This window comes from Podarcis melisellensis (genome assembly GCF_964234715.1).
Source record: "Podarcis melisellensis genome assembly, chromosome: 10".
NCBI lineage: Eukaryota > Metazoa > Chordata > Lepidosauria > Squamata > Lacertidae > Podarcis > Podarcis melisellensis.
This window is the reverse complement of record NC_138542.1, coordinates 44,311,125-44,338,172: the sequence shown is the minus strand read 5'-3', so window position 1 is coordinate 44,338,172 and position 27,048 is coordinate 44,311,125. Positions and strand designations below refer to the sequence as shown.

General features: G+C 40.9%; 1 protein-coding gene and 1 long non-coding RNA gene across 5 annotated transcripts in view; one reads left to right on the top strand and one right to left on the bottom strand.

The window, feature by feature from the left end:
- The window catches only part of LOC309379449, a 9,774-nt gene extending 2,849 nt beyond the window's left edge, over nt 1-6,925 (bottom strand). Inside the window, exons 1-3 of one of the 2 annotated variants that reach the window (XR_014172494.1) lie at nt 6,750-6,925; nt 5,368-5,492; nt 3,110-3,174 (exon numbers count right to left, since the gene is read on the bottom strand). This is a non-coding gene — a long non-coding RNA (uncharacterized lncRNA). Of the gene's footprint in view, nt 1-3,109; nt 3,175-5,367; nt 5,703-6,749 lie in introns of those variants that run through there. The other variant, XR_014172495.1, reaches the window with a different exon arrangement.
- Nucleotides 1-27,048, top strand: part of PLBD1 (phospholipase B domain containing 1) — a 27,845-nt gene extending 797 nt beyond the window's left edge. For 2 of the 3 annotated variants that reach the window (XM_081928582.1, XM_081928584.1), the window contains exons 2-11: nt 9,608-9,827; nt 11,359-11,442; nt 12,011-12,149; nt 16,015-16,170; nt 17,645-17,789; nt 21,463-21,663; nt 21,758-21,898; nt 22,391-22,576; nt 25,768-25,874; nt 26,782-27,048. In XM_081928582.1, coding sequence (XP_081784708.1) covers nt 9,608-9,827; nt 11,359-11,442; nt 12,011-12,149; nt 16,015-16,170; nt 17,645-17,789; nt 21,463-21,663; nt 21,758-21,898; nt 22,391-22,576; nt 25,768-25,874; nt 26,782-26,949 — 1,547 coding nt within the window. In that variant the 3' untranslated portion in view covers nt 26,950-27,048. Of the gene's footprint in view, nt 1-7,911; nt 7,991-9,607; nt 9,828-11,358; nt 11,443-12,010; nt 12,150-16,014; nt 16,171-17,644; nt 17,790-21,462; nt 21,664-21,757; nt 21,899-22,390; nt 22,577-25,767; nt 25,875-26,781 lie in introns of those variants that run through there. The other variant, XM_081928583.1, reaches the window with a different exon arrangement.

Here is a 27,048-nt window from a genome sequence, read left to right as displayed (position 1 = left end):
CTTACTCTATACTGTACTTCAAAAAGGCGTTTTTTCTTGTAGCTGTAACTTTTAATGTTCATACCTCAGCGGCTGTCAGGCCACATGGATCGAAAAGCGGGCATCCAACAGTAAAAAGAAATGCGGGCATAAGCTGCAGTTAAGCGAAGCTGCCTGCATAGCTTACATAAAGTCTTCCATCCCTCAACTGCTCGTTCTACTAGTCGGAGAACAAATTGTACACAACACTTAAGGGATGTGAGGCACCATCAGGGCACTCTGTTTTCTGAATTGTGAAAAAGCCTCAAGAGCCCACAGCAAAGCTTGAAAATATTAGCGTTGTAGGAGCTATTGCCTTGTAGATGAAGTTGTGTTTCCTGTACTTTTTTAAAAAGCCTTGCAAAATAGAAGAAAAGCCACTGATTCCAATATTAGCATACTGTACTGTGTTAATGTAAAGTATTTTTATAGCACATCGTCATCATAACTATCACGTGGCATTAACAATGGTGCTTGTAATCTTGGGATATATTATTAAACTGTGCATGAATCAGTTGAAGCTATGAATTAACGATGTTGCACAGTCTTCAGCTTTAATGAGAGCTGAAAGAGATGTGACAGCAGCCACATACTGTATATACCTCACTTGTGGTCCACCATGCAAATTGGTCCATCTGTGTGGAGAATCTGGACACCGGCAGATAATATGTACTGCTGGTGTATTAATTCTATGGGCGAATGGGCAAGCTGGCATAGTGAGTTCGATTATACATTCAACCAATACAGTTTACTTGTGGCCACCATCTATTCTGGCACTTATTAGCTGAAGTTGCTGCAACTCTTGCACAATTTCTGCCTCAACATATTCCCCGCCCCCTTGTCTCTATTGTTTTAAATCTTTATTTAACATTGCCCAAACAACTTGGACACACCTTTAGAGCTGCTGTCTTCAAAAAATAATCTAATATACAATATTATGGCATATCAACATATTTCCATTGGCCATATTACAGTGGTACCTCGCAAGACGAATGCCTCGCAAGACAAAAAACTCGCTAGACGAAAGGTTTTTCCGTTTTCGATTTGCCTCGCAAGACGAATTTCCCCTATGGGCTTGCTTCGCAAGACGAAAACGTCTCACGACGTCTAAAAACAAAGACATGTTTTGTTTATAAAGTTAATTTATTTTCCCTTCAGTTTTTGAACTGCTCTTTACAGTATGTGTGACTTTAAAGAGCAGTTAATAAACTGTTGTTGTACCAAATTTGGCTTTGTTTAGACCTTTTTTGACCATAGGAACGCATTAATTGATTTTCAATGCATTCCTATGGGATTTCGTGCTTCGCAAGACGAAAAATTCGCTAGACGACAAAAATTGCGGAACGAATTAATTTCGTCTTTCGGGGCACCACTGTATTCTTATGTCTCACTTTGTATTTCCTTTGACGGGCATGCCAACCTTTTGGATACAGGTGCATGTCAACTCAAAAAGCCTGGCTTTCTTAACTTTCTGACAGTAAGAGCTGTTTGACAGTAGAACGGACCTTTGGAGGTCCCTTCCAACTCTTTGATTCTAGTGCTTCAGCAGAGACATAGACAATGTACACGCTATAACTTTAAAACATATTTGAAGCACATTAGTTGCCTCAAATAATTTCTGGCGCTACAGTTTAAGGGTTGCTGGGAACTGTAATTCCGTGAGGGGTAAACTACTGTGCCCAGAATTCTTTGAGGGGGAGAAAGTGCTTCGAAGGGTGTACATTACTGCAGTAGGACTAGAACATGGCAAAGAAGTCATACAGTAGTCTTGAAAAAGTTGTGCTTTCACAGCACCTCAGAAAAAGGAAACTTCAGTAACTGGATGCTTCAGGGAAGCCCACAAGTAGGATAGGAAACATTTTTCCATTTGTTCACCAGTTACCCCTCTTTAAGGGACGCAGGTGGTGCTGTAGGCTAAACCACAGAGCCTAGGGCTTGCCAATCAGAAGGTCAGTGGTTCGAATGCCCGCAATGGGGTGAGCTCCCATTGCTTGGTCCCTGCTTCTGCCAACCTAGCAGTTCGAAAGCATGTTAAAGTGCAAGTAGATAAATAGGCCTGGAAGCTGTTCGCCGTCTCCCTTGGCCAGTAAAGCAAGATGAGCACCGCAACCCCAGGGTCATCTGCGGCTGGACCTAACGGTCAGGGGTCCCTTTACCTTTACCCCTTGTTAGCGGATCTAATTGCAATCATAACCCTGATGAGGCAATATAAATAAAGCTAATAATGTTTTGAAGCCAGAATTTGGCAGACCTAATGTTGTACAAATGTAGGTAAATGGATAGTTAGCCGAGCTACTTAAATGCTCAGTGAAATATTTGTCACCATCAGTCATTTCTGCCTGTACATCCAATTTCCGAAAGGGTACAAAAATTTTGTTTAATGTGTACAAATAATGTAATAATAACAGAAAGGAACCATGCATTTCTGAAGATGACAAATGTTAAGCTTGTCCTTTAACTTCACAGTGTTGTTTTTGTGGCAGAAAGTGAAACGGGTAGCTCTGAGCAAGTTCTGCAATTGTGGTTACTCAGCAATTCAGAAATGGTTTCCTCTAAAAGGAGATAGGGGAAGGGAAACCTTTTAGTTCCTTTTCTGTCATAAGTTTTAAAAGCAAATAGATTTTGGGAAGAATGATTTATGATCATGTTTTTGAAATCAAAATTGACACTTTAAAAAACACAACTGACCAAAAAGGAAGATTTTAAAAGGTTTTTTTAAAAAATAAAATAAAAATAGTTCCCCCCTCCCATTTGTTAGTGCTTATTTGAAGCACTTGTATATTTATCTGGATAGAGTTAAGATTACCACAATAAAATGAAAATAAGTGTCAAAGTAGTGCTACCATCCTGAACATAGTTCTTTCTTTAGTTTATCACACTTTAACATATGTGTAGATGGAAAACCTGCAAATGGAACATTGTGACTTGTCTGGAATGCATGTTGTTATCTCCTTAGGTCTCATTTGTTGTCCATTCCCTTTGAGTCTAAGGGTGATGTTTGCAATTTTTCTTGTTTTTCCATTTTTGTGTACCCTTCGTGTCTTTGCATAACTTTGCACATCTAGTTGAATATCTAGAGGGTGGGAAATACATGTAGAATATGCTTAGCTGTGCAATTCTTGCCAGAAAAAAGTGTCCACGCCCTTACAAGAAGAACTAGAGGGAGGATAGAAATTGAACCACATTAAATTTATGCTAAGTCTAGATATGCAGCTATTTCTCTGGCAGGGATCCATGCTTTTAAAAATCCAAAAAGTGCAGCTTTCTCCATCAGTATGTCTTCATAGGAAGAAAAGCTGTACCATTTGGATTTCTGCCTGCAGGTGTTAAAAGCACAGGAACCCTGCTTTAAAAAAAGGTGTAGCAGATCTATCTATAAAGCAGTGTACCTTAACAAAAAGCCTGCATTGATGTGCACTGTTCTGTGGCGCTGTTGTTTGGTGGTTTTATTTTAGGATTTTAATGTAAATTTTATTTGTTTTTAATTGTGATATTTTTGTAACCTACCCTGAAGCACAGTCCTTCAGAAATCCTGGCACATCCACGCCGAGGTCTGACCAACATGGGCAGCTGAGCAGATAAATCACCTCAGCTCTGCCTCCCTTTCATACTTTGCCTGCTGATTGCAGCATCTGGTCTTGATGAGGCAGGTGACCCTCACCTGCTCCAAGCCTCCTCCAGTTGAGGAATCACATACAGTGGTACCTTGGTTTATGAACTTAATCCGTTCCAGAAGTCTGTTCTTAAACCAAAGCTTGCTTTCCCATAGCAGCGGGGGACTCAGTTTACAAATAGAACACACGCAACAGGTAGCGGAACATGTTCTGCTTCAAAGGCAAAGTTCACAAACCAAAACACCTACTTCCGGCTTTGCAGCTTAATCCACGTTGTTCATAAATTAAGCCGTTCTTAAACCAAGGTACCACTGTACTTCTTCTCAGAGCTAGTGAGCCCCACCTGGCCAGGTAGGGAGCTGGGCTGTGGGCCCTTGTCTCTTACTGCTCCCTACGCCTCAGAGCCTGCCATATTTATGGAGACAGGAACCTCTCATGCGTCCTAATGCGCTGGTTCCTGTGCGCTGACTCCCATCCCCTTGTCATCCTCTGTCACCCCGCGAGTGCTTCCTACACCAAACTCTCCTTTCCCATCCCCAGCTTGCCCTGGCGTGTCCCAGTCCTGGCTACACCCTTCGCTGGGATCTTCTTCCTCTTCCCCATTGTCCTTCCAGTTCATGGCAGCAACTTGAATTTAGTCCAGTATTCCTTCCTTCCTTCCAATCTGAAAATATCTTTCTTAAGAGAAACTCATTAACACATGTTGATTAAAATTATGTTGCCCTGCCAGTTAAAATTGCCTCAGAGGCTGAACCTGAGCTGGCTTCTGTAGCTGGCCCTCCCTTGTCTGTGAATAGGCATTCACTCCTGAAACAGAAGTACCAGAGAAAATAAATGAAAAAATACTGTTAATATAGATTTGCCACCATTCAACCTATCCAGCGATTCACTGCTGTGTCAGCGAAGCAAGATGGCAAATGTTTTAATTATTAATACTTGGTTGGAAAATAGACCTCTCACGCCTGATAGAAATTAAAAGTTGTTATTATCCCACATAGTAAGCTTGGTTTTGGGGATCAGAAAATACAGGTAAAATAAAAGAGAATGCTTGCTGTTCTTAGGTTGCCCGAAAGAAGCAACATCATCTGTATTTTTGAAATGGAAGGCAACGTGAATTGCTCAGCCAAACAGTTCTGCCTTCACAGGAAATGTTGAGAAAGTTTACTGTAGTTAAGTTGAAGGAACTATAAAAGTTAATCAACAGACTCCAGCCATATGTAAACTGTGTGAAGGTTCAGCTTTGCCAGACAGAAACATCAGGTAACCTTGAGGTGCAGTTATAAAGCTGGCAACAAAATGACCCTCTGAATTTAGTAATAACAACAATAAGTTCATTACCATTACATCTACAAGCAGAACCGAGGGTTGGGAATTTATATTGGCTAGTCTAGTTTTATCTGGATGCATTTTCTTCTGTTATTTTCATTTTTCTCTTATTGATAACTTTTCAATCTATTTTTAAAATAAGGGTGGGGTTTTTTTAGAAGATCTTCTCAAAAATGCATGTTACCATAAAAAACACCTTTCAGGTCAAAGCTGAGTGTGTTTGTTTTAGTGTGTCTGAGGCCTTATTAGTCGTCCCATATCTAATTGCCTCAGTTTGTTGTGCCAGTTGGGTTGGTTTTTTTTTAAGTTCCAAAGGTTAAGAGGCTTTTTAGTAATACAGTTCAGCAAAAAGCCAACAACAATGAGAAAACACCCCATGGTATTTGTGGTTAAGCAGGTGCTGGTTTACCTCATTTTCTTGCCTCCTTTTCCTCTAAGACTTTGCTGTCACAGTCATCTTAACATTTCATGTTTTTTTCTTTCTTTCTTTCCTCACCTTCATTTATAACTGCTCAAATCTTGCCTGGTGATAGCCTGGAGGCAAGAACACATCAGGTTATGCTTACAAGCAATTATAAGCAGACTGAGAGCGTGCTGTGTGTGAGTTTTACACACAAGCCTTAGACTGGGACATTGTTGTAGTAGATGTAAAAGGAAAAACGTTTCTCTTCAACCAGGCATTTGGCTGACTGACATTCCATGGCTTTTAAAATGTATTGTGAGGGGGTTATTGGTTTGTTTTTCTATTACCATGTATTTTGTATTTTTATGTTGTGAATTGCCCAGGAATCTTCTGATGAAGGGCAGTATGCAAATTTAATAAACAATAATAATAATTTGCACAGTCATGAGCTCCTTGGAGAAAGTATATGATGAAAGTGAAACAAATAAAGCTTCATTTTCAGTCAGGTACTGTGAACCTGAAGTTGTCTGTAGCTCTGATTGGCACAAGTTATTTCTTTAGTTTTTGAGCTAATTTTATGAAAATTGGCCAAAATCTACACTTCCCAGACATTCCAGCTATTTCCGTCCGCTATTTACAACAGTTGTATCACAGCTATGTCTGACTTCTGGATGTATAGCAGTCCTAATCTAGAGGGTCACAAGTGAGTCAGCCCTGATTTAGGAGCAAATTTGGTGCGGCAGGACTCAAGACTAGACTGTTTTCTCTTAACTTCTGGGAGAGCTTGCTCTCATGTAAAAGCTATGTTAAATTATCATCATTCCATCTATTTTATTTAAGAATCAACTGTATTGTTGTCAAGATAGCAAAACAATCAAACCACAAACATCATCATACACTGTTTGGTGTATTGTGAGAGAGCGAAGGAAAGAGAGATGTGTAAAATCAACCCAGGGTCCCTTACCGTTTTCTCTGGAATAAGAAAAAGATTGCAACACTTGTCATAAAAGACTTAAAATACTTGGAGGCTGGAGTTGCTTGAACTGAACAAAGTTCTGTGCATGATTTATTTAACAAAAGTTGCTGAGGAACACTGCTTAATAAGGAGAAGTTATCAAATTGTTTCTTGGAATGCTGTTGGCTGATCAACTGATGTGCTTCTTGGAAAGAAAACCCTGAACTTAAATACAGGTGCCAGCCATTTTGTGTGGGGATTCCATTCCTGGGCCCTATGCACATCAGCTGGATAAGCCCAATACATCCTGCCCCTGTTCCGCCCTCTTCTGGGTCCAAAAGCACACATGCATCACTGCCTGTACTTGCTATTAAATAAGAGTTGCCTTGAAGAGTAATTACAACCTGGTAGCTGGAGTGATTAAAAGAATGACCTGCAATCCTGTGGACTGGGAAAGTGTATGTCCTGAATACGAATCTCAGTTCCTCCTACGATGACTCCCAATTTTTGTGTGTTCAAGGACATATTTCCATACACCTCTCCTTGAATGGATCTATGAATATTTGTTCTGCTAAACAAGATCTTAAGTGAAATATTTCAAATACATAGGTTAGTTGAAGAGTTTCTGTTGTTGTCATGTTGTGTTAAATTGGATGCTCATCATCCAGGTTTTGCTCTCTCTGTGTGTTGTCTTTGCTGAGACTGTGGCTTACAACGGAGACTAGAGGTATCGATCAGGACCTAGGAGGCAAGGTGCTGTTTCAGGGGAAATGACATCTGTGGCATGTTCCTTGGAGGCTGGATCTGATTCCTCCGTGGCAGCCCCACCCCAACCCCAAATGTTGCCTTGATAGGAACCTTTTGGTGAATAGGAGGCGCTGCTGGTCTCCCCCCACCCCTAGGGAAGAAATGAAGGGGCTGCCCTCTGGGATCTTTTGGGTTCTGCTCCTGCCCAGCATGATTCAGAGCACTCGTACCACCCCACAATGGTCTTTGATTCTCACTTCAACCACCAGGCAAATTTGATTTGATTCCTTCCTACCACCACTTGTTCCAAGTCTAGTTCGTCGCTAACCCGCCCCCCCCTTCATGACATAGATATTCACTCCCCTCTTGTTCCTGATACAAATCTTTATTCCCCACTAGTTACTAAATTAGATCTTCACTCACCCCTACTTCCCTGGCATAGAGGACCCTGCCATTTTGGGGTTCGCCTCAGGTGCTAAAATGTATTGGGCCGGCTCTGGTATCAATTCAAATAAGTTTATCACTTTGGTTTACATCAGATTGTAACCTGCAGCATAGCAGCTAAAATCTGGTTATATTCCTAGTTAAATGGGACAGATCTGGTTAACACTACAATTCATTATTAGAAATAGCTGTTGAAGGTTAGCAAAGGCCTTCTGTGGGCGTCCGTGAACAAGCAAGGCTCATATGGAACTTATTTCCAAGTACAGTTGTTTGTTTGCGTGTGTTTATGTATGGGTTTTTAAATAGTAGCATATTTCACAATGTTTAAGATAAAAGCTCTCAAGTGGTTTTGTCACATAAAATGTGCTTCCTGGTGTGTGAAGGTATTAAACTGAAATGCTGTAACAAAGAGCATACTAATGAGAAAATTAGGTACAAGAATACTGTGGAGATTGGAAAATGCAGATGTTGAGAACAGAGAAAGTAAGTTACCTTATTTCAATCAGATAGGAACATTTTCATAGTGGTAAAAGAAACTAGCTTTTTATTTGCAATGTCAAAGTGTTCAGGCAAAATGGTTTCTTGTAGCTATCAGTGTGACAGATTAGGCCTACCTTGAAGCAGCATAAAATTACACAATCATCCAGAAATAGTTCAAAGAGAATAATTCAAAACCTGAATTTGTGTGTAGAGAGTAAGTGCATGGTGCCTATACATCCTCTGGTCTTAACATTTATTGTTCGACATTTTTATGTGAGTGTTTATCTCTGATTGGCACAAAAACATCTTTTTCATTTCCTTTTGAAGTCTCCAAGGCTGAGCCATGGATGATGCCTTTTGGTGGAAATACTTCGAAATCTGAGCTTTAACATCCTTTAAAGTGGTTTTGTTTTTGTAAAGATCATATATTTTCTACATTTTTGTGCTACAAATAGGCCAGAGACTTTAGGAGAGCATTTGGGGGGGGGCGGAATGCAATTGGAAGTGGGAGGTATGAAAGTCCAATTTAGTGATTGAAAATCTTGTTGCAATTCTTAGGATTGAAGTCACTGTTCCTTTTGGTTTTGTTTTTTTTAGGGGAGCTAATTATTCTTAATGGTGATATATTTTGATCCTGGAAAATAATGGCCATGTTACAACAAACGTAAAAGAAAAAAATATATGTTCTCTAGCTCTAATAAGCTAATGGAATTATCATAAGCCTGTCAGAAGAACCATTTATAATAATATGGGTTTTTATTATTGACAGTCTGTTTTATGTACCCAACCAGACGCACAACGGTTCTTAATGCACTAATTTGACTAGGAGGGAAATCTCTCCCACTAACATTTACTAATAGTCCCATGGGTGATATCCAGCAAAATCATACCCAGACTATTGAAATAAATGGATTTGAGTAACTGAAGTTAATTTATTTAAGTGGCTCAACTCTGACTGTAGGGCTTGCTGATTGGAAGGTCGGCGGTTCGAATCCACACGATGGGGTGAGCTCCCGTTGCTCAGTCCCAGCTCCTGCCAACCTAGCAGTTCAAAAGCACATGCAAGTAGATAAATAGGTACCGCTCTGGTGGGAAGGTAAACGGCATTTCCGTGCACTGCTCTGGTTTCGCCAGAAGTGGCTTAGTCATGCTGGCCACATGACCCGGAAAAACTGTCTGCGGACAAACGTCGGCTCCCTTGGCCAGTAAAGCAAGATGAGTGCCGCAACCCAGAGTCGTTCACGACTGGACTTAACTATCAGGGGTATTTTACCTTTACTTTTCCCTTACTCTGAGTGTAACTTAGAAACCACCCATGGAAGAACATTGCCACCCAACCCCACTCCCACTCACTCCACCTTGTTCCCGCTTTTCTTCCTAAAGTAACACTAATGTCTCAACAAATGAAACTGATCTGTAGAAAATGTAACTTGAAAAAAGAGACATTGCACATACTTTAGTAAACCAATAAATCTTTAATAAAAATATGTTGTTGTTTTTAAAAGGAACCACCCATTGATCTATATTTTCCTATTGAAATGAGTTATCCAGTACTTTCTGTGACTGCCATTTGCAGTATGGTATTCTATTTTTCCAATTTTCTCTTTGAATTATTTACAGATACTCACTATGCCACCGTATATTGGCAGAAAACTGAGAAGACCTTCCAGGTTAAGGATGTATTGGATAAGAATGGTGATGCTTATGGCTATTATAATGACACTGTACAGTCTACAGGATGGGGGGTTCTTGAGATCAAAGCAGGCTATGGTAACCAGCCCATAAGCAATGAAGATCTCATGTATGCTGCAGGTTACTTGGAGGGCTATCTCACTGCTTCGTAAGTACCTCTGAAAACTAAATGGAGTCATCTGGTGGGGGCATTACAAGTATACATGTTAGAAGAGAAGAAGAGCCAACTGAGCTCATTGTATATTTATTGTTACCAATCTATATTCCTTTTAATCATAAAACGTGTATTCAGTGAACAAACATGGAACCAATATATAAAGCAATATACATTTGAATCATCTGTAATACACAAATCATAAATAGCTGAGTCACACATCAGGGAACACGAATAGTAAGTTTTAGTAAATGTGTAAAATTTAATATTGAAGATGCTTGCTTAACAGTAGCTGGAAGGGAATTCTAGGTATATGGGGGATGTAATTGTTCATTAAGAGAGAGCTACATTGTACTATAATAGGTTCAGGTTCCTGAAATCTGTCTGTGATCAGCTATAAGTAAAATACACATTATCCACAATTTATTTCTGAATGTGGTTTATGGCATCATAAGTATTATTAAACATGGCTGGACAAAGCGTCTTAATGTTCACTTGGCCTCAAAGTAATGGGTGGAGTGGATGGGACGGAAATGATCTGTATTGCCATGGTGTGACTTCAGAGGCATCCAAACTTATTAGATGAAATGTGGTATCTTATTCAAAACTTGGGATAAACTGGATATTTGGTTAGTGTTCTGGGCCCATCTTGCCAAAGCCAATTTGGGACTTCATTTCAACATTCATTACTGTCAGCATTCATTATGAATGTATCACAACGCATGACGTATAACTTGAGATACATGCTGGACATTTGGCCAAGAAGCAGATAGTCTATTGTTTTTTTAAAAATGCATTTTCATAGTTTGAGCTATAATTTGTGGGATGAGGAATTCCTTTTGAGCTGGGCTGTTCTAGCTCCTGCTGGGTTTCATCAGCGGATTGGGACAAGTTCCAACGAGCTGGTTGTTGCATGGCTAATGGTACTTTTTTTCCCTGGAGTGCTTCCAGGTGCGCTATAACGCTATACTGAGTGGTGTGTCATTATGCTCTACTGGATGTGTGGGAAGTGGGGATAACATGCCAACCTAGATATTATGCTTGTTTCTTCAGAAGTATGAACCAGTGAGAGAGGTTATAGTTGCCTCACCCTCCTACTATGCCAATATCTTTGCTTGCCCATCTCTTCTTCTAGAAGTTGTTGGCCAAAGCTAAAGTCCTGCTTGCTACAAGAAGTGGGTAGGTGGTGGTACAAGGACCGTGGACTAGCTGAGCAAGGGGTCAGGAGGCATGGAATGATTCAGACCTTTGCAAATTTAGCAAAACATTTTTTTCTCAAAAAAAGCAATAAAATAAAATTAACAGCCATCACAATGTGAATTCAGTAACCATCAGCACATACTTCTTGGGTTAAACATGTAAGTTAATATAAGTTCTCCAAATGTCCATATAGGTATCCACACAAAACTGAGGTCTATTGGAAAATAAGTCCAAATGTAGCCAGGGCCATGAGGTCCAAGACCATTGTCTAATGGACAGTGGGTATTTGTATTTATAACATTTCCCTCCTCTTTTTCCCCCCCAGACACATGTGTGACCATCTTGCAAACCTATATACACAGCTGATTAAGAATGTCCTCATTGAGAGAAAAGTTAAAGATTTTATGCGGTATGTTATAAAAATAAAATGCTCTTTTCACAAATAGGAACAAAAGTTGCCTAGAAGTTCCAGTCACCCTGGTGATATCTTCTTGTTTTTGTTGAACAAGTTGATTCAGGAAAATATTGTGCCACAATAAATTTCTTAAGTCTTTAAGGTTGCACAACATTAATGGATTTTTGTTTGAAATAGACAATCCTCTAGAAGCATCCTGGGAGATGTTGCAAGAGTTGACAGTGTACGGTGTCTATAGAGATGCAAGTGAACGCCCTGCACCACCCTGGTTCTTGGGCAAGTAAATTTCCCTGAGAGTATATAATATACAAACTGTTCCCTTATAAAATTATAAGTGAAACAAGTTGAAAGGTGACCTGATTTAGTTATCTCTGAGCAAAATAACATTTATTAACACAACCTGAGTTTTGTCAGCAGGCTACAATGTTTGTTTACTTGATAAAAGTGTGATCTGAGCTAAGCATGTTTACTCAGGAGCAAGTGCCGATGGATCCCAGTTGGACTTAAGGCTATCTGGCCTGTGAAAAAAACGCACTCTAAAGTCACATTTTCCTCTCTACAGGAAACAAGATAAGTGGACCAGACAACAAATTAAAAAAAACAAGAATGACCCCTTCTGGAGACATGCCGGGTACATCATTGCCCAGTTGGATGGGCTGTACATGGGAACAGTGGAGTGGGCTAAGCGACAGCAAAAAACAGTAAGACTCAAAAAACAGTAAGGCTTATCACTTGAAGGGGAAAGAGAGTTTAGACCACACACAAAAACTGAAAGGGTGTTTTTCCTGCTTTCTTTACATCAAAGAATCCATTTAGATTGCAGCTATCAAATTGGTGCACAGTATCAGAGTTTAATATTAATTCCAGAAACTCTTGTTTGCAACTCTAGGCCTTTAGGAAACTTGGGTGGGGTGACGAAGGTCTGTCTGCACATGCTCTACCACACACACAGAATGGGAAGTGACACTGCATGCAGCTGCTGTCATTGTAGCCATAATTGTTGTGTGGGCCGGCAGCCCTCTGGGATATCAATGAGGCGGCAGCATTGAGAATTAGCAAGTTGAGAACTGACTGGAGACAAATAGCTTTCACCTTTATTGCCAAGCTCAGCCATTTTATTTCACACTGGGAGAGTAGAGACACGAATAACTAACTGACCTTTCCGTCTTTGTCTAAGCACTGCAAGGAAACATGGAGCCCAGGGTTTATGAAGGCAGGATCAGCAGCATTTAAAATAAATAGCACTTATCCCCTGATGGTTTTGCTTCCAGCTTTCTCTGAAAGTAAGCTACAGAAACAAAGAAGAAATGAAAAAGGTTGAGAATTGTTTCACAACCAGATCTGTGATCCTATTAAGCACCTTGGAAGTAAAAATACAGTTGAAATACATTGACCTTGCTTCTGGATAAAATACATTTTGAACGTGTGTATTATACTAGAAGTTAACACAAATATGTTGTATTGGCCTGAATATAAGCCTCCCCCCAAAAAAATTCTGACTGAAAAGTTAAAGTGCTGCTTAAATTCGTGAGCTTACGAAAATGGGCTTTTGCGATATCACTGCTGAAACAGACATATCGTAAAATGGAATGGGTGTGAGTGCCTAAACGGGTGTGAGTGTTCTAAATGATTTCTCCCAAATGGTGAGATTGCAGCTGTGTATAAGGGGGGACTCATTTTGGGGATAAGAGCTGTGGTGCAAAAATGAACAGTCCCCAAATATTCTCAAAACATAGGAGTGTTGATCCATTATTGTTTATCTGTCTCTGTGTGCACACATGTAATACCAAATGTATTAATTAGCATGACTACCACCCTGTGCATGATGTCCTGGGAGTAAGCTGCATTGAACTCTGGTGCTTAATTCTGAATGCATAGGTTCACTTTGTAAAACGCACTGATCTTTAACAAAAGAACTTTAACCTGCTGAAAGGCAACAGTTGGCTTTTAATTAGACATGCAAACCATCTTGCAAAGAAGTGTTCCCTTTGAAAATTCTAGCATGAAGTAGGGATACCATCAGAGTATAAGAAAAACATATCCCACCTCTGCAGGATTTTTGTCCTCATTCTCTGACTTTGGTCACATCCAGACGAAGTGCATGTTTCACAAAATTTGCATGGAGGTAATTTTGATGTCAAGCATAGTATTTTACAAGAAACTACAGGATAGAACTGCATCATGGATAACATTATGTGTACACAGATTGAAAAACTGTGAGTCCACAGGAGCCAGAGTACAGTATACAATAATGTATACACGACTCATCCCATTCTCTTCCTCATTTAGTCACTTGGAAAATTAACTTAACCCTTTGTGTACCAAAATTAGGAGCAGTTTTTCTTATGATACCAGCTGTAGCAATATTTGGCCAGTGCCACACGCTGTTGTGCACAACCTTCCCCCCAGAGTTTTTGTGTGTGTTGCATTGATCGAGTCAGTAGTAGTGATGTACATGTCTTTTCTGTGCCTTATTTGTCAATATGGTACTTAAAAGCACTACAGTTCTTAAAGTGGGTCATTCATTCTCCCTCTTCAGCATCTGAGGCACAGCAATCTGAAGAGATGAAATTATACACAGCACAGAGCAAAATGGGACCCAGGAAGAAAGAATAAAATCAAATCTGTTACAACAGCTGGTCTGTCTTTGCATATTCTGGATGACTATGATAGAAGTAGTATATAAACTGTCTTCTACCTGTTCTGAGCTCCAACAGAAGCATCTGGCAGAATTCCATGAGCTGCTTTTGAATCCATTCTCTTTGCCTTCTCACAAAATAAGCTCTGGGCAATAATCACCTATATTTGTTTTTCAAGGATCCATATGCCTATATAAACAAAAGTCTATTCCATCTGTCTCTTTGTTAGGTCAGTTGTTACTGCAGCATCCCATGCTTGCCAGATCCAATAACTCTTTAACTTCTGACATGCAAAACACTCCTTAGTCAAGCAACTTGGTTGGTTAGAGCAGGTGCTGATAACGCCAAAGTTGCAGATTCAGTCCCCATATGGGACAGCTGCATATTTCTGCACTGCATGGGGTTGGACTAGATGTTCCTCAGGGTCCCACCCTACTTCACAGTTCTATTATTCTGTCTGTTTAAATACCTCACATAACTTTGAGCACCACCTTTCCAATGCACTGCCAAGCATCCTTTGCTCTGTCATTAGTCTAGATCTTAGGATCAGAGCATAACTCTTTGCTGAAGGAATTTCTTTATAGTCACATTTTCCAAAGAAATGAGGGGTTTAAATATTGAATATATTTAGAGAACTATGTATACATAACATACAGTTGCTTTCCTTAATTTCATAATTTCAGTGTTTAAAGTCTCCGTCTTAAACCACTTCTTGCAAATATCTTGGCAAATGGTATATTTTGGTACTAGCTGCATCTAAACTCTTATATTCAAACTCCACATAATTCTCTACTCTTCTTAATCTGGAAAAAGGCTAGGAAAACAATCTTATTCCCTGCTATATTCTGAAGAAGCCTACTGAGAGGATATTTTTTTTGAAAAACTTTATTGCTACACAGTAATTTTGATTAGGAAACCAACTTTTACCATGTCATGATATTTCTGCAAGAATTATTAGCAAAGAGTTTGGATTTCCTGTTTCTCAAGGCAAAACTAATTCTAAACATGATATTGAGAAGAAACATACTGACTTGCTGTACATTCTCTTCTGTTTTCATAGCTACCAGCTATAGTTTCTTCTGCTGACATTGTTTCCTTGAGCTCCTAATCCCCAGCCCATCAACCATGCTGAAGGAGGGAGGCTTGCCCTGGCTCCGTCATTCACTAGTTGTGCATTTTTTAGAGGGAAGAACCACCTTCCCTCTGTCTCTTCCATCAGTCCTACCTAGTAACAGGAAGAACTGTAGAGGGAAGTTTTGTCCTACCACATCTTTCTGCATAGGAACAAAGGAAACTGCCTTGTGGCAAGTCAAATCATTGGTTCTTCTAGCTTAGTATTGTCAATACTTGACTCTCTGGGGTGCCAGGCAGGAGTCCTTCTTGGCCCAACTTGGAGATGCCAGGGATAAAATCTGGGACTCCTTGCATGTAAAGCATGTGCGCTACCTTCTCAGCTACATTCTCAGTATAAAGAGAATGGGATGCAAAATTGCTATTAATGGACAGTCACCTCTTCTGAGGGAACCAGAACCATGTCCACCATCTACATGGCAGCCATATTGTTAATCGAGTTCCTCAACGAACCCCTTTTCAAAATTGGCATTGCAGTGGCTGATTTTCAGCTCTTGAGTAAAGAGGCCAACATTGGTGATGTTGCATATCCTTTTGCAGAAAAATGGCAGTTTCACATCTGATCTTTTCAAGAAATTTCAGGCCTGTACTATATCCAGGCCTGGTAATTTGTTAACTTTTTATTTGTGCACTAGTACTAAAACTTCATTACTTGTCACTTGACTTGGTTCTTCAGACTCCCTCCTTGGGGGAAAAAAAGTCATTCAGGCATGGGCAGCTATTACTGTGTTGGGTACCACTGTCATGGCAAACTTGAGTCTAAAATTACAAATATCTCATCTCTCTTTACTTCCAGCCTCTCACTCCCTTCCAAGTCTGTTTCCTGAATGCAGTTGGAGATCTGCTTGACCTCATTCCTGCCTTATTCTCAGGTTCAGCAATGACTAATTTAATGACAGGAGACTCTACACAGTACCTATGGGATATGGGCCATTGCTCTGCTCTGATTAAGGTGAGACCAACAATATTCCTGTTTCTACCTTTAGGCCTAAAAGAAAAGATGTAGCCAACTGCACCCCAAAATTGAATTTATACTTTGTACCCCATTTTTCTAAGCCTTATGCATACATAGCATTGATAATTTAATCTCATACTGTTGGTTTTACTATACTTTTTTTAATAAAAAAAATTGTCATTGTCTGTTCTCTCTAAAATAGCCCCACTTTATTCTGGGAGAAAATTTCAGAAGTGTCCCAGTCAAAAATGTAATCAAGATACTGGATATTCAATAGTTTGAAAGAAAAGTCAAGTCCTAAGAATTGCCTGTCTCATTCAGACCAATGTTTGCATAAAATGCATATTTTACTAAAACTGATGTTCACAGAAATGGCAAATACCAAACTAAAATATATTATTGGAGAGAGAATTTTGGATTTATAAATTATTCATATACACCTTGGAAATATACAACAGGTATTCTGATATGGAATCTAAGCAGATGTGCAACATAAGAATTCAAATATAAGTAAATGGAAGGGTTAAGATGCGCCCTACTGACAGTGATTTGACAGGCACTTGAAAAGGTTGAACAAAAATGTTACAAGGAATATCCGATTCAGGGATATGGGTGCTATTTCCTTTTAAAAGAATAAAAATAATTGGATGAATTGCTAGCAGTGCATTGCCAGATTGCAGCTTGTTAGTAGGACTCTGGATCATCAGTCTTCAACTTTTTCCAACCCAAGACTCACCTTTAATCTAAGATGATAAATGGGTGAGGAACGGTTGAAGGAGCTGGGCATTTTTAGCTTGGAAAAGAGGAGACTGAGAGGAGATATGATAGCCATCTTTCAATATCTCAAGGGCTGTCACAAGCTTGTTTTCACCTGCTCTGGAGGGTAGAACCCAAACCAATGGATTCAAGTTACAAGAAAGGAGATTCCAACTAAACATCAAGAAGAGCTATTTGACAGTGGAATGGACTCCTATGAGAGGTGGTGGACTCTCCTTCCTTGGAGGTTTTTAAGCAGAGGTTAGATGGCCATCTGCCATCTAGTTGAGATTCCTGCATAGCAGGGGGTTGGACTAGATGACCCTTAGGCTCCCTTCCAACTCTACAGTTCTAAGATTCTGTGATTCTATAATGGTGGGTCCTAGGTTGAAAAATGTCAAAGACTACTGATCTATCTGGAGTTCTGCTAACAAGTTATTTACCCAATATATCTCAGAACATGTGTCTTAAATGTTTTAACCATGTTGGTTGTGCTGCTGCTGTTGTTGTGATGCATCTGTTCTTGAGTCTACTAGCCAAAGACCAACAAGGTAGATCATTCCTCTGTCCCTCTCTCTCGCTTCATGCTTCTGAAGAAGTGGGCTTGAATCCACAGAATCTCATGCCACAATAAATTAGTCTGTCTTTAAGGTGCCACAAGACTCTGCCATTTTGACTGCATGAGACTAACATGGCTACTACTTCTCTTGGCTAGGTCCTCCCTGGATATGAAAATATATTATTTGCTCATTCTAGCTGGTTCACATATGCAGCCACTTTGAGAATCTATAAGCACTGGGACTTTAGAGTTGATGATCCACAAACGAGCTCAGGCCGTGCTTCATTCAGCAGTTACCCAGGTAACTTAGATGTGTGAATGGAACTCTGTGCGAGTTTGTTATGTTTGAATGCAGGAGTCTTGCCTGTATGCTGTAGAATCTCATAGAGTTTGCTGCCCTGTAGGAACTTGAATTCAAAGGCAGATAGGGTAACAAAGGCTTTATAATCCAAATAAACCTGCAGATTAATACGTAGCAAAGCTTGCTGACTGGTTAGACAAATTGGATATGGATTTGGGCTGGTAAGGAGGTTGTGCTTCTTCAGCGAACCAAATCCAAAACTTTATTGCTTAGCCAAAGGTCATCACTCATAAAAAAGCACAATAAAAATGGGAAGACCATTCAAAATTTGATTAATACAAACTAATAGCATGACCACCAGCTGACATAATCTCCCTCACCCTCACTGAACAAGTACCATTGAGTTTGCCCTAAGGAGACTCACATCCCTGTGTGTGTGATCTTGGCACCAGCCCAGTGATACTGGATATCACAAGCCTGCTTTTCAAGTCTGCCACACAAGTTTCAACCACAAACCATTACAAACCACCCAAGTGCCTAGTAGTGTTTTTGTAGTGTTGCACCTACTGAGAACATTGCGTCCTCCAGTCAAAATATTTCAAGATGCCTCTAGCTGGCCTTGAATTAATTCCAGTTAGTGTGTGTAGGAAAAGGTAGATGGAATAACTTTCCTTCTTAAAGCTGTGCCCCAAACTTTAAACAGCATGTTTTTAACTGGCTTTTTTACCTGCTGTTGTCTTTTTGGTGCCAGGCAGATACTTTATTTTTAATTTTTAACTGCAGTTGTAATCCTGTCAACTGCTTTATGCTGCTTTTATAATTTTGTAGCTTTTAGTTTATGTTTTTTTATATATATATTTGTACTGTAATCTTTTTATAAACCACCCTGGGAATATGATTGAAAGGCAGTATAAAAGGTAGTATTAATAAACAAATACCTTGCATCCTATGTTTGTGCAAGCAGAAGGCAGCTTGAAAAGTCAGTCACTCCTTCCCTGCCTCCAAGGGTGGCTGGAAGCCTTTTGAACAGTGTGGGCAACAGTGTGCTAGGGATCTGCAGAGCACAGCGTGGGGAACCGTTGGTACAAAATTCCTCTGCTCGGTTAGCAATCACATGGGACGGGGGCAAAACAGCACCTCTCCAAACTTTGTGAGGGGAAAACTTTGTGAGTGCAAGATTTTGCATGTGCTGAGTATAAGGGTTTGATTGTTAAGTGTGCCTGCTTTTAATAATGTGCCACTGGTCTTATTATTTTATTTGTTTATTGAATCTATACCCCTCCTTCCCTTCCAAGGAGCTCGAGGTGGCATACATGGTTCTCCCCTCCTCAATTAATCTCCACAACAGCCCTGTGAGGTAGGTTAGGCTGAGAGGTAATGATGAGCCCAAGGTTGCCCAGTGAGTTTCATGGCTGAGTGGGAATTCAAATCCTGGTTTCCCAGGTCCTGGTCTGACACTCTAACCATTACACAACACTTGGCACTTGTAGAAGATTTCTGTTCACTTGCTGTAGTGAGAATGGATGAATGCTGCTGTATACATTTATATGCACAAAATTTAAAACAACTTGCCTGGAAATACTTTGTGCAGTGCTTGCAGTAGTCATGCTTTTATTTTATTTTTTATCGCAATAGGGACTGTATTTTATTATATTATATTTCATGCTTGTACCATTTCCAGCAGTCACTCCTGTTTCTGATCATGTCTGGCCCTTTGGGGGAACTGCTTGAAACACTAACATCACCTCTCATTAATAAGGCTGTGGTGAATGAGGCTGCAAGGCCCCAGTGTTCTCTACAAGGTTTGCTGAGTAGCTACATGGCTTGGATCCAGAAGATGCAATCAGAAACACTTTTGTTTGCATTGATAGAATTATGGGGCTCATTCAAGGATCCTTGAGAGTGAGCGATAGGGAGACTGGCTTACAGATGAAGTAGATAAACCGTGTCAAGAGGCAATTTCAATTACATCAAATTCTCATAAGCCCATGCAAATAGAGAAACACAATGCTGACTAGGCAGAACTTCAGAGAGCCGCCGGTGCTTGTAGTTTTCATTTTCAAGTACTTTTCCTTAGGGATGCTGATTTCCCCCTGCTGTTTTCCAGGGCACATACCTGTTACAGAATCACAACCTACAAAATTAGCTCTAAGGGCTGTGTACATGTCTCTGTGTGATACCTTTTAGAAACCTATGTGGAACCAGTGAATGTGAACACCTAGGAAATTGTCATGTCAGCTGTTTTGCCATCCATAGTTTTTAGATGTCTCTGTAAGAGAGTTATAAGCTCATGTCACATAAGCAGCCCATTGTGAAGCTCAAAATGGAACTGAATTGTGACTTTGATGTTGTTCATTTAACTTAAAGCATTCATTTCATCTTTCTTTAATACTGTGTTTTATAAAATATTATTCGGTCCTCCATGGACTACAGAGGTTTCATCCAATGTCAGGAGATTCTCTGGTAAATGGCTGGGTGGTTGTGGTGTAAGTCAGTTTGGTCAATGTTATTTTATATAGCCAAAGGCCTTTATAATGGACAGCAGAGAATAAAAGGAAAACTTTCTTCTAAAATCATACAACGTAGCCTGTAGGAGTTTACAACATAAAAAGAAATTGATTACATTAAAATTTTAAATTGGAGTGCATTCACATAGCTGGAACGGAGCTTCTTGGCTGCCAGCGCAAATTTGGCTCCCTGGTGTGTAATATATAGATGTTTATCTGCTAGGAATTCAACTGTCACTTCCTGTGTGGATTGACCTGGAAGCCAATTAAGAATTGGCAGTATAAAGTTTCCTCTGGGCATTGTGTACAGGGGGCAAATCAGAAGATAGTGTGTGATGTCCTCTACCTGATTGCATCCATATATACATTTCAATCCATATGGGGAATTATTTGATAACTCCCTTCTAAATATGTTGAGGGCATCTATTGGAATCTTAGTTCTACAAAGGCCCTGTGTAGCTGTGGGAAGGTCAGAGTCTCAAGGTGATGGGGCCTTAATTGATTGGTCATAATTTAGGAGGATTTCTGGGCACCTAATCACTTAAAAATAGGAACAACAATATGACTAAATTAGACTGCAGAAATGAAGACAGGTGGGCAAACCAGGAATGGATTTTTGTGTGGAAGGTCTGTGAGCTCTGTTAATCCCTGTGTTCAGCTGTTCAGCAGCATTGGTTCCTTTCATTCTTAGCTCCAGACACTTGGAGTTCCACTAAAATATGAAATAGATCCTGCAGAACTGACACCTCCCCTGTTATACATCCATGGACTGCGCTCAAGAAAGGTGGCTTATAAATTAAATTTACAAAAATCATCCCAGTCAACGGACTGCTTTGCTAAGCCTCATAACAGTGTGTTGTTATGTCCATTGATTGACAAGAAGATATTGTGAACTGACTGCCTAGTATTTGACCATAGTCCATTATTGCCAAATATTCCACGAAGGCAGGAATGTCTGACTGTATAGATGGCAGTTCCCCATTTAAAATTGTTTATAAGGGTGTCCTTTCTTAGCAAGGTTGGAGTGAAGACTGCTTGTCCCTAGCCTTGCAGCAGTCAGAGACAAATCCAGGAGCCCGGCAAAATTTGTTGGAGAAGCCTCAGAATAAACATTGTGAAGCATTCATTTATGGATAACAAGCCATCTCCTTTTATTTTGTATTCAGGTTTTTTGGTATCCCTAGATGACTTTTACATACTTGGCAATGGCTTGATCATGTTGCAGACCACAAACAGCGTATACAACCATTCTCTTCTCAAACAAGTGGTACCTGAGAGTCTCTTTGCATGGCAGAGAGTCCGCATTGCCAACATGATGGCCCACTGCGGAAAGTCCTGGGCACAAGCCTTCGAAAGGGAAAATTCTGGTTGGTATATTTGAAGTGAATCTCTTTGTGTACAATTCTCTCAATCCTCTTGTCCCAAAAGTTAAAAGTTTAACTGTCTCCTCACTGACTTTAGGTACTTATAACAACCAGTACATGATACTGAATACAAACAGGGTCAAACTGCAAGAGAGTCTTGGTGAAGGAACCCTCTATGTCGTTGAACAGATCCCAAAACTTGTGGAATATTCTGATCAGACAAGTGTTCTCCGTAAAGGTAAAAGCTTCAATAGGAGTTCTGGAGTTTGGGTTTTTTTTAAAAAAGTCTCTGCTGAAAGTTAACACTTTTGCTTAACTAGGGAGAATTAGAAAATAGTCTAGGATAAATTTGTAACACGCCAGTAATTCCAGATTTGTATTTGTGCAAAAAGGGTGTGTGTGTAGTAATGTAATGTTTGCAGGTGACTCTAGCACGCAGCAGCGTAAATGTTAATAGATGGTGCTCAAAAGACTTCCACTGTTTTTGGGTAAATGCTGAGATTCTTTGGTATGTCAGCCTCTCCAAGTGAAATTTGCTTTTACAACTGTTACTTTCCTTCCATTGCAAGTTCTGTCCCATTCATTTATTTCCTTGTGAGTGACAGCAAGCTCTAGAAAGAGGGTTGTGTTTCTTGCAGTTCAGCTTTCAAATTCAAAACTTTGGGAACTTTCAAGCAGTGTCCAAAACCTCTTCTCCAATGCCCCTTATCTTTTGTGTCTACTTTTACAGGATACTGGCCTTCTTACAACGTCCCTTTTCATGAAAATATCTACAATCTGAGCGGATATACAGAGTATGTTGAAAAATACGGCCTAGACTTCTCTTATGAGATGGCTCCCAGAGCAAAAATCTTCCGACGGGACCAAGGGAAAGTGACTGACATGGAGACCATGAAGCACATAATGAGATACAACAGTATGACATTTTAAATTATCCTTTAACATATGGCCAGGGAACCTTTTTTCTGCCTAGGATGACCTTTCCTCTGGTGTAATTATTGAGGTCCAAATGCCAGCAACGGGGAAGGGCAGAAGCTGATGGTGGATGGGCCATCCCAGTTTTTTATCTCTCTTTCTGCCATAGCCTGCTGTCTGTCCTTGCCACCCATTTCTTTACTCTTCCTTGGCATCCAGTGGGAGGGAGGGATCACTCTTGTCAGAGATGTGATATGATCACTTCTAGAGCCAGTGTGGTGTAGTGGTTAAGAGTGGTAGTCTCGTAATCTAGGGAACTGGGTTCGCGTCTCCGCTCCTCCACATGCAGCTGCTGGGTGACCTTGGGCCAGTCACACTTCTCTGAAGTTGCTCAGCCCCACTCACCTCACAGAGTGTTTGTTGTGGGGGAGGAAGGGAAAGGAGAATGTTAGCCGCTTTGAGACTCCTGAAGGGGAGTGAAAGGCGGGATATCAAATCCAAACTCCTCCTCCTCCTCCTCTTCTTCTTCTTCACTTGCAGAGGGCTTCTGAATCTAGGCTGATGGCGCAGGTTGTCCACCCCTATTTACAAACCTTTTCCCTCCCATCTCCACAACGTGAAAAGGCTCATTGCAAGGAATTAGCACTGCCATCATCTGTATGCTTGCTAGCCTTTTCAGGCAACTCAGAAAAAAATCATAAGAGTTTTCCTTTGCTGTTTTGGTTTCTGAACCAAACTTGGACAAGGAAAGAAAGTTGTTGAACTTCAACTACCTGGATACAGTTTTCAAAACCCATTCAGATTTTGAGGTGGGAGCCCAAATCTAACAAAATATTAGTCCCCCCCCCCAAAGAACTTCTCAGATCTTTAGGTTTAGTCCCTTACATTTCTGTTTATTCAGCATCCATTGTGATTTGCTTGCAGAAAGTTTACGCAGAGGTTAGATTATACCTATTCAGTCTGATTTGTTTGAGGGTGTTTAAACGTCTTCTCATTAAACACTTTTTCATTCTGCAGTTTTCAAAGCATGGTGGTGATGTTTTTAAGTACCGTATTTTTCCCTCTATAACACGCAGATTTTTTCTCCTAAAAAGGAAGGGGAAATGTCTGTGCGTGTTATAGAGCGAATGTGTGGTCCCTGGAGCCGAAAAATCAGGCAAAAATCAAATTGCGCTTCACGGAGAAGGGAAACCTGAAAAGAGGAAGCGGCTGCTTTCCTGCATTCTGCCTCAGGGTCTTACTGCCCAGCCTCCTCTGTTTCCTTGCTGTGTTTGCTGAAACGGAACAAAGAGCAGGGAAAGTCCCTCCCCTCCAGGCAAGGAGAGGGGAAAGCAGAGTCCTTCTAATTCCTCTCTGTGCTCCGGTGCTACTGGGGGAGAGGGAGAGAGAGAGGGGGAGGGAGAGAGAGGGGGGAGGGAGAGAGCGAGAGAGGGGGAGAGAGAGAGAGAGAGAGAGAGAGAGAGAGAGAGAGAGAGAGAGATGGCTGGCTGGCTGGCTTGGGTGGGGGAAAACTTTTGCCTTCCTTTCCTCCCTCCCGTTAAATCCCTCTCCTGTATTCTTAGCCAGCTGCTTCTCTGCACACCCCTCTCATGTCCCTTCTTTGTTTTTCCTTCGCTCCCCACTTAAAATGTGGTTACAAAGCATAGATCCACATGGATCCTCAGGATCTTTGCATTGGGTCACCCCAAACTCACCATCAGATCACATAGCATGTCCATGGCTACAGTCTGCCCCCCCAAAATCACGCACCCACTGTTGCCTGGGGCTGCAATGGTGCAAAAACGTGGTTAAAAAGCATGGATCCACATGGAACCCTAGGATCTTTGCATTGGGTCACCCCAAATTCACCATCAGATCACATAGCATGTCCATGGCTACAGCCTGCACCAAAAAAATCATGCACCCACTGTTGCCTGGGGCTGCAGTGGTGCAAAAATGTGGTTACAAAGCATGGATCCACAGGGATTCTCAGGATCTTTGCATTGGGTCACCCCAAATTCACCATCAGATCACATAGCATGTCCATGGCTACAGCCTGCACCAAAAAAATCACGCACCCACTGTTGCCTGGGGCTGCAATGGTGCAAAAACGTGGTTACAAAGCATGGATCCACAGGAATTCTCAGGATTTTTGCATTGGGTCACCCCAAATTCACCATCAGATCACATGTCTGTGGCCACAGCATGAAGCACAAAAATGATACATCCACTGTTTCATTCAGGAATGTTTTTTCCCTTGTTTTCCTCCTCTAAAAACGATGTGCGTGTTATGGTCAGGTGCGTGTTATAGAGCGAAAAATACGGTAGATTTTTTGCTAGGGTGACAAAGCGCTTTTCGTCCACTTTAAATGTGCAGACTGGAAGTTTTGGTATGCAATCAAATCACATTCCCACAAAATACTGACAGTCTGGAGAGCTTCATTAATGTGTGACCCCGAAATTTTGGATCCCCTCCAAACTGATGCCAAGTCTGGCAGTCCCCACAGTGTTGTCAAAATACGTCCCAGTGTGAATGAGACTCAAGTTGAACTGTGGTTAAAATCCTGTCTGTAAATACCTAACTCTGTGAGCAGTCAGGGCCGTTTGAATTCTGCACTGTAACCCCTGAGGCATTTGACATCTAGCACAGAATGGCTGAAACATTTGTTTCCAATGCAAGGGTATGAGTCACCATTGCCTTTGCACTCCTTTTAGCCCTGTGATCAGCCCAGGCTTAGCCATGAACCTCACACCTCACTGAGTGATCTTGGGCTTCTCTCTCTCTCTCTTTCTCTTTCTCTTTCTCTTTCTCTTTCTCACCTACCTTATAGGACTGCTGTGAGAATAAAAGCCGGAGAGGGCCTAAACTCTTTGAGGTCAGGCGGGAGGATATGCTTGTAAATTAACAAATACAGTGGTACGTCAGGTTACAGAAGCTCCATGTTACAGATGCTTCAGGTTACAGACTCCGCTAACCCAGAAATAGTACCTCGGTTTAAGAACTTTGCTTCAGGATGAGAACAGAAATTGCGCAGCGGCGGCCCCATTATCTAAAGTGGTACCTCAGGTTAAGAACAGTTTCAGGTTAAGAATGGACCTCCAGAATGAATTAAGTTCTTAACCCGAGGTACCACTGGACTGAGAAATGCAGTGGGTCCTCATGGCTATGAACACTGGCTTAAATCCTCATTCTCTGGTTCCTTTGTTTTCTAGACTACACAAAAGATCCCTATACAAGGCACAATCCCTGTAATACCATTTGCTGCAGGGGAGACCTGAACCCTGAGTCTCCAATGCCAGCTGGCTGCTATGACTCCAAGGTAACGACTCCCAGAAGAACTGGCCTGTTCTAGATGCTTGTGGAGAGGGTGGATTCATTCATTCATCCATCCATCCATCCATCCATCCATTCATTCTTTATCTCTCTCTCTCTCTCACACACACACTTCCTCCTCTGTTATGTCATTATATGCAGCCCAAAGGTAAGGACAGTGACAGATTTATATGTGGGCTGGGCGGCTGCAGGCCAGGGCCTCATAATCTAGGAGAGCCTCAGCCTCTTGCCCAAAAAAATTAGAAAACAGATACCTAGGCTCAGTTGCTTGGTAACATTCAACCTGTGACATAAGAGTCTGTGACTCTGTAACAGTTACACAAGTGCATATTTAGTATGTTTAGTAAAGTTTGTGGAGGCTTTAAAGCTTCTCATAGAGTTATATGATAAATAAGTAGTGCTCTACTTTCACTGAGTAGTAGAGAAAGAAGAGAATGAAGTTTTGTTTCTCATGATCAGATTCTATTAAGTTTTGTGCTCCCAAGGTCTCCTAGCTCCAGCTGGAGTTGCTTTAATCCGGCCCTGGGTAAGAATGCAGCCTGCCTTTTCCCACTGGATCTTGTGGAAGGCACATTCACGGTATTTTAAAAACAGCTCTTTTTGTGCAGAACTCTTCATGCACAAAATAGTTATATTAAAAAATAAGATTTGCCCTTCTTTTCATTGTAAGCCGCCTTGAGGCTTTGGAAGGGAGACAAATAAATTGAGATAAATAAATTATCGGGTGCAACAGAAGCCGAGCAAAATGGAGAAGGAAAGAGGTTAGATAACTTTTGGACCATTAGTGTGCTGGTGTTGAGAGAGAGAGTAGCTCTGTGGCTTTTTTTGAGGGGGGGTGATGATACTGCCCCCTTTCCTTTTACAATGAAGTATTCTCCTATGATCCTTCACAGGTATCAGACCTCTCTATGGCTACGAACTTTGCAGCCTATGCCATTAATGGACCAACTGTGGAAGAGGACCTGCCTGTGTTCAGCTGGACGCGTTTCAACAAAACAAAGCACCAGGGCTTGCCAGATTCATATAACTTTGATTTTGTCATTATGAAGCCAGTGCTGTGAAATAAGCATCAGAAGCTTTAACATCTAGGGAGGGGGAAATAAGTTTTTTTAAAGAATCTACGCTTTTACTGCCATACCAAATAAACTGGCCTGTGCCCA